The sequence below is a fragment of the Vulpes vulpes genome, chromosome 3 (genome assembly GCF_048418805.1).
Source record: "Vulpes vulpes isolate BD-2025 chromosome 3, VulVul3, whole genome shotgun sequence".
In the NCBI taxonomy this organism is placed as follows: domain Eukaryota; kingdom Metazoa; phylum Chordata; class Mammalia; order Carnivora; family Canidae; genus Vulpes; species Vulpes vulpes.
The window spans coordinates 47380502-47400792 of NC_132782.1; the positions used below are offsets into that span (position 1 = coordinate 47380502).

The window sequence follows — 20291 nt, forward strand, 5'->3', positions numbered from 1 at the left end:
AGGATCCAATGAAACTTACATAAATACATATACCACAACAAGACAAAATGATGTATCTCAGAAGAGAAAGAGAAAAATAAAACAAAGGGAAACTGAATGTAGAGAAGATATGCTGTCCTGGGAGTGAGATTTATACACCAAATTAACGTATTCTATAAAATCTTGCACATTTGTTAGAGGCAGGTCAGAGGTTTGGCTCTAACACTTCTAGTAGCCAACAAACACAGGATGATGTGTTTGAATCATTGAATTATGTGAACAATCAGTCACATAATTCAATACCCCTAAGATAAAAACGCAAAGCGATCAGAGAACTGTCTTTCCCTTGGTCCTCATAAAAAAAAGATATTTTATCATGCAACAAATAAAGTCCTCAGGGACATCTTTGCTGTTGATTTCTCAGAAAACTTTGGAAGACCATTCCTCATAACAAGCCTCACAGGCAAATGACAGTACACAAGTCAATAAATGCAAATGATGGAGAAGATGATGATCAAACCAAGGAAGGGGTCCAGGTACATAGCTCCCTGCAGGTCTAGATTTATCAGAAACAGATTTTATTCTACCTGGACTAACCCAAAATCCAGAGGCTTCATGTATCCACCTATCCTTAAAATTAAAAATAAAACTTGATACATGCGTCCATTCTTCTTGGGACTGTCTTTAGTTTCATAACATCCTCAAAGAGAAGCAAGACTCAAGAAAAGTGAAGAACCATTGATCTAAAGAACTAGACTAGGTATCCTTCAGGTAACCTTCCATAAGCAGTTTCTACTCTGAACTTCTGAGAAGTGCTAAGCTTCAAGACTGCAGCCCCTTGTAAGCGTCTGAAGTCCAGCTTCTCTAAAGAGAAGTATGGAACTCTGAGCTTAATCACTGACCAAGCTGTGTGTCAACTGTATGATGCAATGATATATGACTGTTAATACAGTAATGATGGAGCACATAACGATGGAGCACCGTTTTTCCAGATAGGTTTCAGCCATGAACACTGACAGAGTTGCCTCAAAAGATTGGTGATATTTCTTCTACATAACATAAAAAGTAAAATAAGCTAACAACAACAGCAACAAAAAATCCACCTTTTGCCTGTAGATAAAAATTACAGATAAACATACACACACACACAAAACTTCCTAAACATTTTTTAATTTTAAAAATAACCTTTCCGGGGATCCCTGGGTGGCGCAGCGGTTTAGCGCCTGCCTTTGGCCCGGGGCGCAATCCTGGAGACCCGGGATCGAATCCCATGTTGGGCTCCCGTTGCATGGAGCCTGCTTCTCCCTCTGCCTGTGTCTCTGCCTCTCTCTCTCTTTCTCTGTGTGACTATCATAAATAAAAAATAATAATAATAATAACCTTTCCACATCAGTTGGTATAATCTGAGCTATTTTTTTTACCTTTCCAATGTTTTAATCTTTTTAAATCTTTTGTTATACAGAAAAACAATCATTATCATGGCTTTAGACAAACACACACACACATACAGGTGCACACATACACGGAGTCAAGGATCCACCCACAGTATCATGGTTAGAATGTCTCAGGCGCCTGGGTGGCTCAGCAGTTGAGCATCTGTCTTCCGCCCAGGGCGTGATCCTGGAGTCCCAGGATCAAATCCCACATCAGGCTCCCTGCGTGGAGCCTACTTCTCCCTCTGTCTGTGTCTCTGCCTGTCTCCCTCTCTCCTTCTATCTGTGTCTCTTACAAATAAATAAATAAAATCTTTAAAATATAATAAATAAATAAATAAATAAATAAATAAATAGTTAGAATGTCTCAAGGGCCCAACAGCATCATGTGAGGAACCTGGCCTGTAAGACCAGAGACAAGGCTCTTTAAGATGTCATTCATGTAGAAGTCACAGATATCCAGAGTCTGGTCCTCAGCATAAGAAGTCCAGAGATATATCTTTGTCAAAAATACACAATTGAATAGACTAAAGAGAACCAAGTCATGCTAAGAAGCTGAAGTACAAATCAGAATACCAATTTATTAATTAATCATGGAGAATATTCCTTTTCACTAATCAGAAAATTTGCACCAGAAGCCAGGATGCTGCTTCCCCAATGCTAAGATACCTGAAATCCTGAATTAATAATCAGTTTACTGTAAGTTAGAACAAAGAGAAATAGAATTTGGGGGATACCTAATAAATTATCCATATCCACATATGCCTTTCTAGTGATCAAAATTGTGGCCTTCACATGTAGAGTCTCTCTTCCTAGAATATTGTTGCCCTAACAAGGCAGACTTCTTGGTCTCAAAGCTTTATTTTTCCACATCTTTCTCTCCACTAAGTACTTCTCTAGATAGGGTATAATACAAATGATGGAGGTGTACCTTAGGTGATTATCTCTATTTTTCAGATTAATAACTTCCAGATAAAGTAGACTAAGCAACTCGTCCATGGTCACAGCTAGTATAAGGCAGAGCAGAGATTCACAGCCAGATCTCAAACCAAAGCCTGTGCTTTTAACTTGCAGTAAATAATGCCTTCTCTGGGCGTATCTTTCTCTGGGCGTTCCACCTCCCAGTCCGATTTAAATGCCCCTACTCAGTGTTCCCATAACACCCTAAGCACAACACGACTGTAATTTTTGTCATACAGATCTATTTTTCTCACTACACGGAAACTCTGGGAGGACAGGAACCCTGTCTCGTTCACCTCTGTATCCCTGGGGCGTTATCAATTGAGGTACATATGCAAACTAATTTGTCCAGTGGCTTAACCTAAAAATCACCAAACTGTAGGCCTTGAACTATCTTTAGGAAGGTCACATCTTAAGACCATCAAAAAACACCTCATCTAAAAAATGATATGAAACATATATATACGAGGTGGCTCAGGTCCTTTCTATATTTAAAAAGCAGTACCATTGTAGATGGGCTCCCATATTTGTATAAAATATCTCATTAGGGATCCCTGGGTGGCGCAGCGGTTTGGCGCCTGCCTTTGGCCCAGGGCGCGATCCTGGAGACCCGGGATCGAATCCCACGTCGGGCTCCCGGTGCATGGAGCCTGCTTCTCCCTCTGCCTGTGTCTCTGCCTCTCTCTCTCTCTCTGTGACTATCATAAATAAATAAAAAAAAAAAAAATTAAAAAAAAAAATAATAAAATATCTCATTAGTTTGAATTATTAGAAATAAAATTAAGGTCCTCATTTATCTTCTGTATACAACATATATAAATAATAGAGAGTTCAAAAAAAGCTCCCTCTTTCCTGAAAGGAGACAACTATCATCTATACCAAAATCAAACAGTGGCACCCTCCTCTGGTGAATGTTACAGGAGCTAAAACAACACAAAAGACAACAATTAGATGGTGTATGGGGGGAGGGGGAGTTTCTATGAATAAAAGAAAAGTAAGAGAAAAATTACCTAGTATTATTTGTTATTATCACATTCCCAATAGCAACAAAATGACTACCTTTTACATCACTTTTCTTATTTTGCCCTAAAATGAAGCCAAGCTGAACAAACTGGTTACATACTATAGGAGGTTATAGATAGAACAATTACTCTATTTTTAAGGAGGTTACCATATATGTAAAATTCATCTATTTAGATAAAAACATTTATCATGTCCCTTTTCCAAATGATACATTTACCAGAAGATAGTACTTGAAATTTTTCAACCTGAAATCTGTTTAGATCTGCAACTTTCAGGTTTTAGAATATCAGCTTAAGAGAAAATTTAAAATACTCATTCACTTACACGTGCAGGCTCAAAACATGCCGGTACAGCACACCAAGCAAGCACAATCCAAAGTTTCATGACATTAATACTACATCCAGACCTTTAAGAATAAAACTGTGCTAAGACCTGAAGCAGGTTATCAGCTGCCCAATTTTAATTTAAACATATATAATAAATATAAGCTTTTTAAAAAATAATTCACAACAATCTAGGCTAGAAATATAGAATGAAAATACAGACATTCTGATCAAACCAAGAAAGCAATTTAGTCATTATATTGGGAACATGATCATTCACCCAAGCACAGAGCATCTCTTCCCTCAATTAATTTCAGGTTTTTCACCTATCCTGTGACCAAGGGGAAACAAACCCCACACTACACAAAGAGCTATAAAATCACAACCAGTAAGAAAGCTTCATTTTGAAAGACAGAACTTGGGCTAGGGTGGATGGAAAAATAGCAAAAACTGTTGTTAGTTCTACCCCATAAATTTTCCAACTAAGTTTGTCATTCCTGGCAAAGTTGGTTTAAGGCAGATAGACACAGTATCTCAGAATGATTAGCAGAGTGGTGGATGAAGGACTTTGTATCAAAGACAGAATGCAAATAAGATAACCAATTGAAAGCTTTCCCAGTGTTCACCCAAAACAAAGGCCAAAGAAAAAGCAAATCCTGAAAAAGAATGACCTACTGACATCCTCTGCAGCCCACCAGAGACCAGAAGGACCAAGATGAGAGCTGGAGGGAAAGCTGGATGCCAGCACAGAGCATGAAGGTAGGGAAGGGGGCTAATGAAGAAGAGGGCAGAGGTAACAGGAGTAAGAAAGTATGCTGGAAAAAAAAGAAAAAAAAAAGGATGTATGCAACACTGAAACTCTTACAAACTACCAACTGAGAAAGATGGGGTGGCTGGCCTGATGTGCTTGGGAGCCCGGCGCCGGAGCCACATTTGCCACTCACTTCCCCTGGACCAATGCCCAACCACCAGAGCCAACCCTCGCCCCGACCTCCAGGAAATCTGAGCCCTGGCACGCAATCAGGGTGCCGCAGAAATGCAGCAGAGGGACCTGAACCGGCCTCCCGCATCATCTCTTGCCCCAGACGAACCCCAAATAAAGGAGTTTAGAAGCAAGGAGATGCCTGCGCACCCACGCTGGCCAGGGCGCCCGGGCGAGATCTGGGCACCGCCGCCCATGCGGGCATTGCCACCTCCGCAAAGGCCAGAGGCATCCCGGCCCCGCGCCTCGATCCAGCTAAAAGCAGGCGACCTGCGAGGCGCTGCCGTCAACCGGCCCGATTGCACTTGCAAAGTTAATGGAGTTGGGAAGAGGCGCAGAGCGGTCCCTCCGGTGCCCCCTCTGGGAGGATGCGACGGGAAGGAGTCCCAGCTTCCTTCATTCTCGCCGAGCCCTGCCTCACTGCCCGGGCTCTGCAGATTCTGTCTCTCTTCTTGAAAGAGAGTCAAAGATACTATCTTTCTTCTTGGTGGCTACCTTAGCCTCAAACCCTAGAACAAGGGGCGCTGAGGCCCTGGGCCAAAGTTGTCCGTGGAGACCATAAACTCTCCCCGAAAAAAACTAGCACAGTCATTTGCCTGGTTCTGGCCTTGGGGAACCTCATAAATTACGAGGCACAAACCAGACGGTGGACGACCCTCCCCCCACCCCACCCCACCCCACCCCACCCCCACCTGGCCACTGCGAGACACCAAGAGGTGCGGGTCCAGCAGTATTTTTCAAACAACTTGAGCCACATTTGGATCCGGTGTCTTTGTGCAGGCGGACGCCGGGTCATCAGCACGCCCCTCGCACCCGGCTCCCACCTCGCTGCTCACACCACCCTCGTCCACACACACCCACACGAACAAGCCCTCGAGGGCTCCTACCTCGCCCCCGTGTCCGTCAAAGATCCCGAAGATGGACGGGTGCGTCTTGTTGGCCAGGTCCGTAAGAACTTCAAACCGGTCCTCCATGTGGTCTCGCCGGCCCTGGATGGAATACACAGCCACGTTGTGGCTCTTAAACTCCCAGGTCTTGGAAAACTCGGCCTCCAGGACGTCGAGACCCCCGAGCCGGTCGTTCTGCATGATCTCGGCCACCTTGCCCTTCACCATCTTCACGGCGTCCCGGCTGGACTTGACGATGGTCTTCACCTCGTCCGTGTGGAAGAAGTAACTCCACAGCGCCAGGCTGATGCACAGCAGGAAGAGCGTCTCGGGTCTCAGCAAGAAGTAGCGCATGATGCGACCCAGCAGAGACAGCAAAGTCATTGTATCCTCTATCATTTATTATCGCTACAGCCCCAACCACCAGCAGCGACGCGCGGGGCCCCCGAGGCTCGCCGGGTCCCGGAGCACTGCGGGGCCGGCCCGCGGGGAGGGAGGCGGAGCAGCAGCCGAGGGCGGGGGAGGAGACTCGCCGAGCCGGGCGGCAGGCGGGCGAGCAGGCGGCTCCGGCCCGCACGGCGAGCGCAGGCAGTTTCCCTTTTGTCTCCCGGCCGCGGCGGCGGGGAGGCCCGCGCCCTGCGCACCGGCGCCTGTGCCCGCGGACCGCGCCGCCTCCCCTCCCCGCGCCCCTTTGTGAGGCGGCGGCCCGGACGGCAGCGGTGGCCGCGAGCCGGGGGGAGGAATCAAGTTAAAGTTGCGCCGGGCGAGTCCACCGCGGCGGGCGGGAGGATTCGGGTTCGGGCGGGGGCGGGGGGCGCGGCCGCTCCGCGGTACCCCTCGCCGCCCGGGGGAGCGATCAGCAGCAGGTGAGCAGGCGCGGGGCGCGGGAGCCCAGCGGGCAAGGGATGCACGTCCCCTCGGCGGCCGCGGCGGCCGAGCGCTCCGACGCCTGCAGACACCCCGAGGAGCCCCAGAGAATAAAAGTTTTGCGGGAGCCCGGGCAGAGGCGGGGGTACGCGGCGCCCGGCGACGCAGCACGATCCGCGCGGAGCCGCAGGCGGCCGGCGGGCTCTGCCTGCCTCTCCCCAGCACCTCCCGGCTCGGCTCGGCGCCGCTCGGCTCCGCTCGCGCGCTCGCTCCTCGGCCCCGGCCCGCGCTCGCCCCGCCCCGCCCCGCCCCGCCCCGCCCCGCGCGCGCTCGCCCCGCCCCACGCGCGCTCGCCCCGCCCCGCCCCGGAGCCGGGGCTCCAGGCCCGCGGTGCTCGCGCCGAGCTGTCAAGCGCCGGGGAAGCTCCGCCGCGGCCGGCGCGCTCGCAGCTCCGGGCCGCTCCGACGAAGCGAAGGGGAGGAGGGGGGCGCGCCCGCTGCCTGGCTCGAGGCGGTGACCCTTCCCCGCTCCTGCGCGGGCTCCCGGGACCAAATACTGCTGCTCCCCGGTACTGCGAACGGCGGTTTCCTCGGGAGCTGGCGTCGCCGCTGGAAAGCAGAGCGCCGCCCGGGAGCGTCCCCCCCCTCCGGCCGGCAGCACTGTAGTGCGGTCCCCGCCTCGCCGGGCATAAGGCAAGCGAGAAGGGACGCACTTCTGCCGGCGCGCGAAGCGAGGCGGACGGGACCCGACGGTTGGGCTCTGCGGCGGCGGCCTGCGGGGATCTCACGCGGGCGGAGAGCGAGCTGAGGCCTGGAGGCCTCCTCGCCGAGCAGAGACGCTCCGGGAGCAGCGGGGCGCGAGGACTCCAGCCCCCTGGAAGCACGGAAGCGCGCTCCGCGGGTCAGCTCGGGAGGGAGGCGAGGGCCGGCCTCCCTGGGGCTGCGTCCGCGCCGGGACCGGAGGCCTTGGGCGGAGACGCACGGAGCCGCCTAGCGGAGCCCCGGGGCGTTCCCGAGCCTGCGGCGGCCGAGACTTCCGGGACCGCTGGGAAAGCTCCAGCCTCGCGGCCTCCTACCACCTGCTCGGCCGCCGCAGGACGGAGGGAAGCGGGGGCGGGGGTCTTTGGAGGTGCAGGTGGGAAGGGCCGCGGGGGAGAGCAGACCTCTCTGCTCCTCTCTGGCCTCCAGAAGCCGCCCAAGACAGCTCGTTGAAATGCGGGCAGGTCACCTTAAAATACAGAAAGAGGGCGGCCCCGGTGGCGCAGCGGTTTAGTGTCGCCTTCAGCCCAGGGCGTGATCCTGGAGACCCGGGATCGAGTCCCGCATCGGGCTCCCTGCATGGGGCCTGCTTCTCCCTCTGCCTGAGTCTGTGCCTCTCTCTCTCTCTCTCTATCTCTCTCCCTCTGTGCATCTCTAGTGAATAAATAAAAATCTTTTTTAAAAAATAAAATACAGAAAGAAGTAAGCTTTAAAGGGAATTATTCACTCTCGCTGCCCCTGTCCAGGAAGAGAAGTGCTGATCCGCCAGCCTGGAGGGTAGACGCCTCCTGACCCAGCCCAGCCCCTGTGCGTCTGACCCGCCCCCCCCCCCCCCCCCCCCCGCCAAGCATTCCCGCCTTGGTATGATACCGACTACGTTTAATTAAAAAAAAAAAAATTAAAATTAAAATAAGAAGGAATAAAATATTGAAAGGAAATACACCAAAGTGTTTGGCGTGCTTAACCACAATAGTGGATGATACGTGGTTTTCATGTTCTGCTTTTGGACTTTTGTCTGCTTTCTACGACTTTTCCAAAATATTTACAAAAAAAAACATAGCTTGCTATCATAACCAGAAAAGAAAGAAAGCTCCGACTTTTAAATGGCATGCACAGTACGTTCTCAATTATAAACGCATGCATACAGAAGGCAGGAAGACTATAGGAAAAACTGCTAACAGTATGTTGTTTTTGACATCTAAGATACTGGCCCCCTCTTTTGTTTTGCACTTTTCAGTATATTCCACCTGATAGATAGAATTAATAGTTTTGAAATAAATTAGGCCATCCTGTTCAAAAGTCTTAAGTCAGGAGATTCCAAAGTGAGATAATGAATTTTAAAAGCCTTTAGGAACTCTAAAGCAAAAGTAATACATTAGTGGTGTCGTGAAGATACGAGTCCACGATATTTCTTACTGTAAATTAGCAAATATCTTCTGGGTGCATTGTCAGTTTCTCTGTACGTAATGGCAAAAGCAGCTTCCACATAAGCTGATCAAGATTCCAGAACTACAAGTCTAATTAGGCCCTGGAGCAGAAGTAAAATTCCAAATCTAGGGGTCCACCCAGCTGGTCCACTACATTACTATATTGGTGACAGCAGCAGATACTCATGAGAGGCATGATTTGTGTTTCCTCCATACCTAATAAAGAAGAGAAAGGACCATACTGGTTTCTCTAGAAGTAGCAAAAGGAGGGCTTGACTTGATTAATAGATCTAAGATATCCTGTGGATTCTGGGGAGATATGCTTTGACATTTGCATCTAGGTAGTTCATTTTTATGAAAAATCAATAAAGTGATTTTTCAAGTAGACCCTACAGGCATTTTCTTATTTCTATTAAGAAATTCATATCGTTTACACAGTAACTTTTAAAGGCCTAATAAAGTGTTTTGTTATGGTTTGCTATGAATGTTAATATATTTGAGAAAAAGACCTTTCTCTAATGACAAAGTAACCTTTGCATATTCCTAGAAATTATGAAGGTTTTTATGTATATCAATTTATTTCCATCCTTATAATAATCCTAGGAAGAAGATCAAGGAGCTGCTATCACTGTTATAAATATGAGGAAAATGAGGCACGAAGATGTAAATGAATACCACAAATCACAGGAGCCCCAGTGACTTAGCGGTTTAACACCTGCCTTCGGCCCCAGGTATGATCCTGGAGACCCAGGATCAAGTCCCATGTCGGGCTCCCTGCATGGAAACTGCTTCTCCCTCTCCTTGATCCCTGCCTCTCTCTCCTTCTGTGTCTCTCATGAATAAATAAATAAAATCTTTAAAAAAAAAAAACCCACAATTCAGTATAAGAAGTTGGAAAGTCAGACTCAGTTCTTCTGACCACCAATCCAGTGCTCTTAAGATCCATTGATTTCCCAGTGATACCGAGATTATTAGTCTAATTTTTATGCTTCTCTAGTAATATTTCAGTGGCTCTTTTGTCACAGAAATATGAAAAAGACTACACAGGTTCTTATCCCACAATTCTGACTTTAACCTTTGGCTTTAGCCTTGTCAAAGCTGCACTGTTAAGTACCTCACCCACTGAAAATATGTGCTGCGCAGAGGACAAGTACAAGTAAACTGTCCTTCATCTCTACAAAAAAGCCTAAAAGATTTGTTGCTAGAGTGAAATACTATCTGAATTTCACAGGGAAGAAAAAGTACCACAGACTGTCCCTTATACAATTCTATACCATTACAGGTGACATAGTAATGAACCAAAAGCTAATTGCAAGCCTAGGTTTTCATGAAATACAATAATAATAATAAATATTTACCAGGTAATTACCATTTTCAACTATGCAATGAACTCATGTCAGCCTTGCAAGAATATAAAGACCAAAAAATATAGCTTTTAGAAGTAACACATTCAGAAAGAACTTTCAGAATTATAGCTCTTAGGTTTAAGAAATCTTTAAAACAGTTTGATAACACTTATTTTCTGTATGATGTCAATCTATGATGTCCCCATTTCTTTTTGGTTTTTTTTTTTTTTTAAGATTTTATTAATTTATTCATGAAAGACACAGAGGCAGAGACACGGACAAAGGGAGAAGCAGGCTCCATTCAGGTAGCCTGACGTGGGACTCGATCCCAGGTCTCCAGGGTCACACCCTGGGCTGAAGGCGGCGCTAAACCGCTGAGCCACCTGGGCTGCCCTTCTTTATGGTTTTGTCAATTACAAAGTTGTAAAAATGAAGTAAAATGATTTATCAACTCTAAACAATCAATGTAATGAAAGTATCCCTGAAATGTTTTAAATTCATCTTCTATACATATAGAAAATCTCTGAACATTTTTCAATTTCCCAATTATGAGTTTAATTTGTATTCTGTATTGTTCATGTTTGTATTTTGTGTTGTTCCTGCCTAATGCATATAAATATATACGGCGTACTGAGTAGTATTCTTTAACTAATATTCTATCAATATACATCTATATTTTTAAACTATACATACAAAGGGTACACGAAGCACAGCAAACATCAGTACTATACCCATGAATCCATGAATCCATCATCCCACCTAAAAACTGACCTGTGACAAATCTGTGTACCAGCCTAGGAGTTTCTTTCCCTATCCCACTTCCTTCCTTGTCCTGCACAGGTAACAGCTATCCTAAATTTTGTGTTGTACCATCCCCTTGTCTTTTTAAAAAATAACATCATCATATATGTCTGCATCCCTAAGTAATATATATTTTTTAGTTTTGCTCACCTTTAAGCTTTTTATAAAGTGGGTATCTTACTGTGTGTAGTCTTCTGGGGGTTTTTTGTTTGTTTGTTTGTTTTTTGGGGTTTTTTGTTGTTGTTTTTTTTTTACCTAATATTGTACTTCTAGATCCTTCTATGCCATTACAATGGCATGGAAGTCATTTTCACTACTACATAATATTTTAGTGTGTGGCTGTTCTACAATTTATTTATCTTCATTCTATGGACATTTGAGTACCCAGTTTTTTGCTGTTATGATCAATGAGTTCATGAACAATTTTTGTACTATCTCTTGGGTGTGTGTGCAAAAGTTTCCCTACAGTAGTATAGAGTAGTTGGGAATGAAAATCTTCAACTTTACAATTTGGGGCCAAATAATTTTTGAAAATACATTGTTCTCGTTTACACTCCCACCAACAGTGTGGTCAAAGCCCTTTAATAAAAGGGCCCATTACTATAAATTCTATCTTAAAAGTAATTTTCAACATTGGTCTTTAGGTAAATGATTAACTGCAATCGTGACTATTAACCCATATTTAATCTTCAGTGTTTCTCGTAAAACCTTCTTAGATGCAAAGTTTAATAATAAATCTTCAGTTTTAAATGCACTTTAAGTGGAAATGAATCTGTTTTAGTAGTACAGCCAAGAAAATAAATTCATCATTTTAAGTCAGTATACTATATCAATCTGGACTTGTAATTTTAATATCTCAATTGTATCAAATGGAAAACTAATCTGACAGACACGAATCACTTTATAGTGTAATATGATTTTATTTCATTGGACTCCAAAAACACAAGGTTTCTATCACCCAAGTTTTTGTGTTAATTACAAAGATATATCAAGGATACTTTTTTTTTTTAAGATTTTTTAATTTATTTATTCATGAGAGACACAGAGAGAGAGGCAGAGACACAGGCAGAGGGAGAAGCAGGCTCCATGCAGGAAGCCCATTGTGGGACTCGATCCTGGGACTCTGGGATCATGCTCTGAGCCAAAGGCAGATGCTCAACTGCTGAGCCACCCAGGCATCCCAGGATACTTGTTTTCTGAATAAGATTTTTATATCATTGCACCAAGTCTGTGTACATAAACCACACTTATCCTAAGAATCCTTCATCTAATTACCCTAGGCTTCTCTATGATAATCTTCAAACAAGCTTCCTAAATTATAAAGTTAATCTAAAGCATTACCTGAATTTTTTTATCCTAATTAACACACATCAACATTCTAGCTAATTTATAATGTGAAAAATTATGAATAGTTTAATAGTCTTGCTTAAAACCCTTAAATGACTTCACAGCAGTCTTAGGATAAAGGTACATGTCTTAGCTATGTCCTTCCTGTCCTTCCCAGCCTTATGCCATAGCAGCTGCTCCCTCAGCCCATCCACTTCAGCCACATTTGCCTTCTTACAGTTCTATAAAGCGTCAAGCTTCCTTTTGACTCAGGACCTTTATTCATACAGTTCCATTTAGCTGGTATGCTCGCCTTTCCTGAGCCCACTCTTCCCTCCACACTTCCTAGTTCACTATTATCCCTCAGATCTCAGCTCCTACATCACTCTCTCAAGAGCCCTTCCTGACTCAACAATCTAAATGAGATCCCTCTTGCTCTCTCTCATGGCAACTGTACTTTTACTTCAGAGTGCTCATCAAAGCTGTACGTGTATATTTTGTGTGATTTGTTTAAAGTTAATGTCTGCTCCCTGCCCCCACTCTCACTATAGTTTATATGCTCCATGAGAACAGGAACGTTTCTGTCATGCTCTCCAAGGTTAACTCCAGCACCTAACACAATGCCTGGCACGCAGTAAGCGTACTGTAAGTATTTGTTCATGAATGAATGAAGGTAGTTATTCTAAAATCATTATTTCAGCCCCACGCAAATTCTTTCTACTATTGCTGGTAATAAGTGAAACTAATCAATGTGCCTTTGAATTCTGGACAGCAATAAGAAAAAAAAAGTCGAAGAATAACTCACCCATGGTAGTTGAAAATTGATTTTACTAACAGACAAAATGTTAAAGGCCATTCAGGGTTTTTTTTAACCTTTTTTTTTTTTTTTTTTTTTTTACATTGTTGCTCTTCTTAAGATCATACTTTCATTACAGATACAGGGAAATTCTTTGCAAGAACAAACATTTTTCAAAATGAGTATCCTTTGTCCATTTTTCAACTAGGATATTTGTCTTTTTTTCTTTTGATGTGTAAAAGTTTTTTTATCTTAAGGCTGATATTTAAGCCGTACGTATTTTCCCCATCTTATCATTTACATTTCCATTGTTTATGGTGCTTTGAAATATAAGAAGCTTTACTTCTGGTTTTGTTTATATTTTATTTTTATAAAATCAATTCTATCTCTTTTGTTAATAATTTATGCCTTTTATATCATGCTTAGAGTGGGCAAGTAAGCTTTTTACCCCTCCATGCACATCAGAATCTCCAAAGCACTGAGGGCACATTTCTCCAGCAATTTTTCTTACCATTCCCAATACAGTATAAAGTATAACTCATTCATTGATTCATTCATCTATTTATTCGTTTATCATTTATTCAGCCTCTATTTCAGTTATGCACTGTACTAGAAACCAGGCAAAACTGACATGTTTCCTACCTTCATGGAGCTAATGGTGAGAAGGACAGTTTTTTAAACATATAATCATCTATAAACATACTACAAATTGACAAATGTCATTAATAAACGCATAAGCACATAGTATATACTTCCTGTGGTGAGCGTGCTGATTGTAAAGTCAGGAAGAAGGGTCTGGCAGCCCTTCTGGAATGGAATAAATTGCTGTTCGTGGGTTGGCACTCCCCGTGCCAGTGTTCACTACTTCCACCACGTTGATCCCTTGTCATTTCCACTGCAAAATCACCAGCCCATCTCCTCCACTCAAAACACACAATGTGGCAACCTGTTTACCTCCATTTTCCCATCAGTGAGATAATTATCATACCTATTTTATAGGTCATTTTAAGTGTTACAGGAGGTAATATACACAAAGTGCTTAGTGCTTAGTGTTTGGCACATAGTAAGCATCCAATAGAAGTGAATTAGTATTAAGTCAAAGGGGGTGAATAGATACAGTAAGTTTATAGGCAACTCATAATATAGAACAGGGCATAAGAAGACCCTATGTGACACAAGACATTCTGGGGATTTTTAGGAGAAAGAAACCATATCTGACTGGAGAGATCAGGAAGGCTTCATGAAGGAGGGAATGCGAGAATTTGGACATGCAGAAAAAGTGGGGTTGCATACAGGAGATAGACTTCCAGAAAGAAGAAAGGGCATCTTTTTCTGTTTGCTCACAGTGTTTCAAAAAGAAGAAAGCTTAGAAGAGTAGCAGGAGATAAATCAGGATTCATCACTAGGCCCTGTATTTTGGAAAACTTTGAATAATAAGTTTATATTATTTCATTGGTTATACAGAGAGGTGGCAGTTTTTCAAAGAAGGAAAATAAGATCAGAGATATGGTTACTCTAATGTGACTAAATCCACTCAGACCCATCATCATAGTAGGAAAATATGCTTCAAAACTTATACCTTGTATTTGCACACCCATATTCCTAGCAACACTATTCACAATAGTCAGGAGATAGAAGCAACCCAAATGTCCATTGACAAATGAGTAGACAAATAAAATGTGATATATACATACAATGAATGAAATAGCTTTGAAAAGGAAGGAAATCCTGTCACATGCTGCAACATGGATGAACATTATGGACATTATGCAAAGAGGACATTATGCTAATAAGTCAGTCACAAAAATACAAGTCCTATATGATTCCACTTATAAGAGATACCCAGAATAGTCAAATTCAAAGGAACATAAAGTAGAATGGCGATGACAAGGGGTTGCTAGGAGGGGGTGGTGGGGAATGGTTTTTTTTAATGGGTGTGGAGTTTCCAAGTTTTGCAAGGTGAAAATGTTTTGGAGATTTCTTGTACAACAATGTAACATGCTTTACTTTCTAAACTCAAAACGGTTAGGATGGTAAATTTTATGTTATGTGTTTCTTACAACAACAACAGCAATAATAATAAAACTTAGAACTTGCTCCTGGCAACTTCAGTATTTACTACTAATAAACTGATCTGAAGTCTTTTTTGAAAGAAGAGTCAGCCTCGTTAACATTTATTTATGTGCCAATAGTGTCAGGTCTATCTTTTATGCAAAGCCTTCCTTTGAAACAGGCTGATCACATTTGGACTTCGTGCCTCCACAGTTACAGATCTGTGGAAGTCAAGTTCAAACCAATGCAACTTTAGTACCAGAATATCTATAAAGACATTAAGAAACAGAAGGTCTTAAATATTATGGCATCCAAAAAAGAAGTGAGTGCATCTAAGACAGATGTTAAAATCATGATTATGCTTTTGGGAAGAGAAAGCTGTGAGTGGATATAAAGCATAAAATATTACTCCATTGTAATTGTAGACCCTGGCTATTCACTGAAAATGTCTTTCAATAAGAATCCATGCCTGCTGGATGAGACCCAATCAGAAGTTGAAAAGAAGTCTTGATTGATGTGATTATATGTCTGAATCTCATTGTAAAATATCTATAACCTTAAAATAGAAATATCCTGTGATTTCAGAGCTTAAGAAGAGAGTATATTCTTATTTGGGATTCATCCCAAAGATTAACAGTTACTGAACAGTAAAGCCTCATCATTCCCGCAGATGATTTTCATTGGGAATAAGTGGGGAGGAGGAGAGAAAAGATCACATAGGAGAATGAGATGGGAGGTGGTGGGAAGTGTGGTTTGACAAAGTGTACTTTTTAAGCTTCCTTTTGTTCTTTTTTAAGAAACTCAGGGGTGCCTGGGTGGCTTAGTGGTTAAAAGTCTGATTCCCAATTTCAGCTCAGGATATGGTCTCAGGGTCATGATCTCAGGGTCATGAGATCAAGTCCCTGTGCTGTCATTATCTGTCTAGCTCCTTGTTTAGCAGGGAATCTACTTGAGATTTTTCTCTCTCTGCCCCTCCCCACCCTGTGCTCAATTGCTCTCTCTCTCTCTTTCTTTTTCACTCTAAAATAAATAAATAAATATTATTAAAAATAAATAAGTATAATCATAATGGTGAGTTAAAATAAATCAATTCATAAATAAATAAATAAATTTTTTTTAATTTTATTTTTATGTTTTGTCCTTGTAGCCTTGCATAAAAAAATAATAATAAAGAAGTCACTTCCCTCTTCCTCTCTGAGGAAGAACCTTCAGCCCTTAGGCTCTAGATATCTGGGTTCTCTTAGCCCAGGAGATCATGAATGATTCATTCAGTGGTATTGAGATTGTTCAGCAGAACATCCACATTGGTTTGGAAAGTCCGTGTCTGTAAGAGAGAAGGAAACTGAAACTGTGGTTAAGATAGTTTTTGGAGAGGAGGAGCCCTGAGGGGCAAAGCCATAGCATCCTGGGGGTGCTGAATGACCTTACAGAACTCAGTGCTCAGTCCATGCTCAGAGACCCAAGCTTGAGACCAGGGGAATAGATGCCACCATCAGAGACCACCTGCTGCCTTATGGTGCAGGCAAGAGCAAGCTGGACACAGATCCAGGCAAGCAAGACCTGCTTCAGATGGGCAAGATCACTGGATGACCTCAAGGACAGGCTTCTTTTCCAGTCAGGATTCCCAAAGATGCAGATCAGTAGGGCTGCTTTAAAGCTGTTAGAGTCCCCGGGACGCCTGAATGGCTCAATCTGATGGGGGAATCTGCTTGAGATTCTCTTTTTCCCTCTCCCTCTGCCCCTCCTCTGACTTGCATGCACTCTCTCTCTAAAATAAATAAATAAAAATCTTAAAAAAAAAAAAAACCTGTTATAATCCCCAAGCACTTACTTTCAGAGACACCACCTTACCTCATGTAAACCATATTGAAATACAACCATGTCCCACACTAAATAAAATTTCTTTGGCCCAAAATTTTTTTTGAGTTTCTGTAATTTTGCTTCTGAGATTATTTTTCTATGCCTAATTCATTTAATTTATGTTTGGCTCTAATTTCTGAGGAAGATATTGTGTACATTCTGAAAAACCTTTTGAACCATTTTCAAATGTGATGGAATTTTTTATATTAAATTCAATTATCAGCAAACATGCAACAGGAGAACATTTTATAAAAATTTAAGCAAAAAAAATTTTAAGCAAAAAAAATTTAACTAAGCATTCATTTTGATTTAGCTAGTATTTTTTTTTTTTTAATGAGTGAACTTTTTAGATCTTAAGGTCTTTTTTTTTTTAAGATTTATTTATTTTTGAGGTGGGGAGGGGCAGAGGGAGAGAATCTTCAAGTAGACTTCCCACTAAGCAAAGAGCCCAACTCTGGGCCTGAACCCATGACCCATGAGATCAAGACCTGAGCCAAAACCAAGAGTCAGATAGATTCTTAACAAACTGAACCACTCAGGTGCCTCTTAAATCTTTAGGCCTTGGGCAGCCCCGGTGGCACAGCGGTTTAGCGCCGCCTGCAACCCAGGGTGTGATCCTGGAGACCCGGAATCGAGTCCCACATCAGGCTCCTTGCATGGAGCCTGCTTCTCCCGCTGCCTGTGTCTCTGCCTCCCTCTGTGTGTGTGTGTGTGTTTCTAATGAATAAATAAATCTTAAAAATATATATATATATGGAAATATATTACCAACCTTGTGGACTAGAAAGCTCAAATCAGGTTTAAGGTATTAAAGAGATGCAATACTCCTTATCTCTAGGGATCATGAAAATATTCATGCCTGAGACAGACACTGAAGAGAGTCATTGTAGAGGACACGGGCTTTAAAGATTTGAGAAGCCCTGATCTACTCAGTTCTTGTTCCAAGGGTCTTTAAGCAGCACCAAACAAAGGTGCTAATTGAGAAGGGCAGACTAAATCAGATAGCTTATGTGAAGAGCCCATACACCAAATGTAGGCTACTAGTTTCCAAACTTTTTAGAATAATTGCACAAATTTTGAAGTGAGTAATCTTCAACAGTAAATATTTTTATTTTTTTTTAATTAATTTTTATTGGTGTTCAATTTACCAACATACAGAAAAACACCCAGTGCTCATCCCGTCAAGTGTCCACCTCAGTGCCCGTCACCCATTCCCCTCCAACACCCGCCCTCCTCCCCTTCCACCACCCCTAGTTCGTTTCCCAGAGTTAGGAGTCTTTATGTTCTGTCTCCCTTCCTGATATTTCCCAACATTTCTTTTCCCTTCCTTTATATTCCCTTTCACTATTATTCATATTCCCCAAATGAATGAGAACATACACTGTTTGTCCTTCTCCGATTGACTTATTTCACTCAGCATAATACCCTCCAGTTCCATCCACGTTGAAGCAAATGGTGGATATTTGTCGTTTCTAATTGCTGAGTAATATTCCATTGTATACATAAACCACATCTTCTTTATCCATTCATCTTTCGATGGACACCGAGGCTCCTTCCACAGTTTGGCTATTGTGGACATTGCTGCTAGAAACATCGGGGTGCAGGTGTCCCGGCGTTTCATTGCATCTGAATCTTTGGGGTAAATCCCCAACAGTGCAATTGCTGGGTCGTAGGGCAGGTCTATTTTTAACTCTTTGAGGAACCTCCACACAGTTTTCCAGAGTGGCTGCACCAGTTCACATTCCCACCAACAGTGTAAGAGGGTTCCCTTTTCTCCGCATCCTCTCCAACATTTGTTGTTTCCTGCCTTGTTAATTTTCCCCATTCTCACTGGTGTGAGGTGGTATCTCATTGTGGTTTTGATTTGTATTTCCCTGATGGCAAGTGATGCAGAGCATTTTCTCATGTGCATGTTGGCCATGTCCATGTCTTCCTCTGTGAGATTTCTCTTCATGTCTTTTGCCCATTTCATGATTGGATTGTTTGTTTCTTTGGTGTTGAGTTTAATAAGTTCTTTATAGATTTTGGAAACTAGCCCTTTATCTGATAGTAAATATTTTTAAAGACAAAACTCATTTAGGTGAATGTTTGCATTTGCTAGTGTATTTAGTTTCATTTTATTATTTATGCTTAGTACTTGTGCTACACACATAGGTTAAAATGCTGATTTACAAAAGGTATTTTACTTTATTTTTTAGAAGTATAATCTCTTTTTTAAAAAGATTTTATTTATTTATTTTTTCATGAGAGACACACACACAGAGAGAGAGAGAGAGAGAGAGGCGGAGACACAGGCAGAGGGGGAAGCAGGCTCCATGCTGGGAGCCCGACATGAGACTCGATCCCGGGACTCCAGGATTGCGCCCTGGGCCAAAGGCAGGCGCTAAACCACCGAGCCACCCAGGGATCCCAAAGTTTTATTTTCTTTACAAAATGTACATTTGCATGCCGCATAAAAGGAAGTGGTAGCTTTGTCTAATGGCAAAGAAGTGAATTAAATAATCTCATTTCTCCAAATCAATTGATTATGTCTTGATAGCATACCACACTAGGCACCAGCATTTCCTCTACCTAGTATGTGCTAATCCCTGATCTGAACAGATTATGCTTCTTTATAAGAGAAAATGATGTACTATCTTATCCCAGGTCCCCTAGAAAACAGAGCCTAAGGCAAAACCAATATGTGAACTCTTCGTTTGTGAAAGTGCAATACCAGGAAGCAAAAGTGAAGGGAAAAGGGAAATGAATCCAGGAAATAGAGGAAGATATACCAGGTGGTACATCACTGAACTGCCCAGAGCTCTCCCAGAAAACACAGCTAGGTTCTCACTCCTCACATTCATCTCTCAAGAAACTACATGGAAACATTGCGTCTCAGAACAGTTCACAGGGGAGAGGGTAGAAGTATTTATTTGCTTGTTTCTTCACATCTACTCTTTCTTATTGGATAAAGTTTACCCCAAAGGGCACTAACTCCCCCATAATTCCCAGTTGTTACTCAACCCTCTCGGCAGCTATGAGATCTGCCAAAGCCTATGTCAGCCAAGAGGGCTTCCTCTGAGTGAGTTAACAAGCAAGAGACAGTGAGCGAAAACCAGGGAAAAAACCAGGACACTCTTGTCTGCATACCTGCAGCCTCATGACTGGTCAGACCAGTGCACGTCAGGCATGCTAAGCAATCTTGCAGCACATGGTGCTTCAGTAGTGACAAGGAAGCCCCGGGAGGCAGATGAGAGGGATGTGGACTGAGGCATGAGGTGAGGTGCTAATGAGTTGTGCTGTGAGCATGGAGGACTAGAAACAACTATTGCAGAAAGCTGAGCTGCCAACTAGTGAAATGCCATGACAACACAACTTCCACGGTAAGCTCGTTGAAAGCCTTCCTCCAGTAATGATCATAATCTCCTCTCTGTGGCCTATAAGAATGTGGTTCATGCCAGGCAGTCTTCCCAGGGGGTCATCTGCAGCACT

General features: G+C 43.1%; 1 protein-coding gene across 1 annotated transcript in view; it reads right to left on the reverse strand.

The window, feature by feature from the left end:
* PPM1L (protein phosphatase, Mg2+/Mn2+ dependent 1L) overlaps positions 1-6174 on the reverse strand; it is a 288405-nt gene extending 282231 nt beyond the window's left edge. Inside the window, exon 1 of the mRNA XM_026016494.2 lies at positions 5588-6174. Coding sequence (XP_025872279.1) covers positions 5588-5986 — 399 coding nt within the window. The 5' untranslated portion in view covers positions 5987-6174. The remainder of the gene's footprint in view (positions 1-5587) is intronic.
* Positions 6175-20291: the final 14117 nt, after the last annotated feature.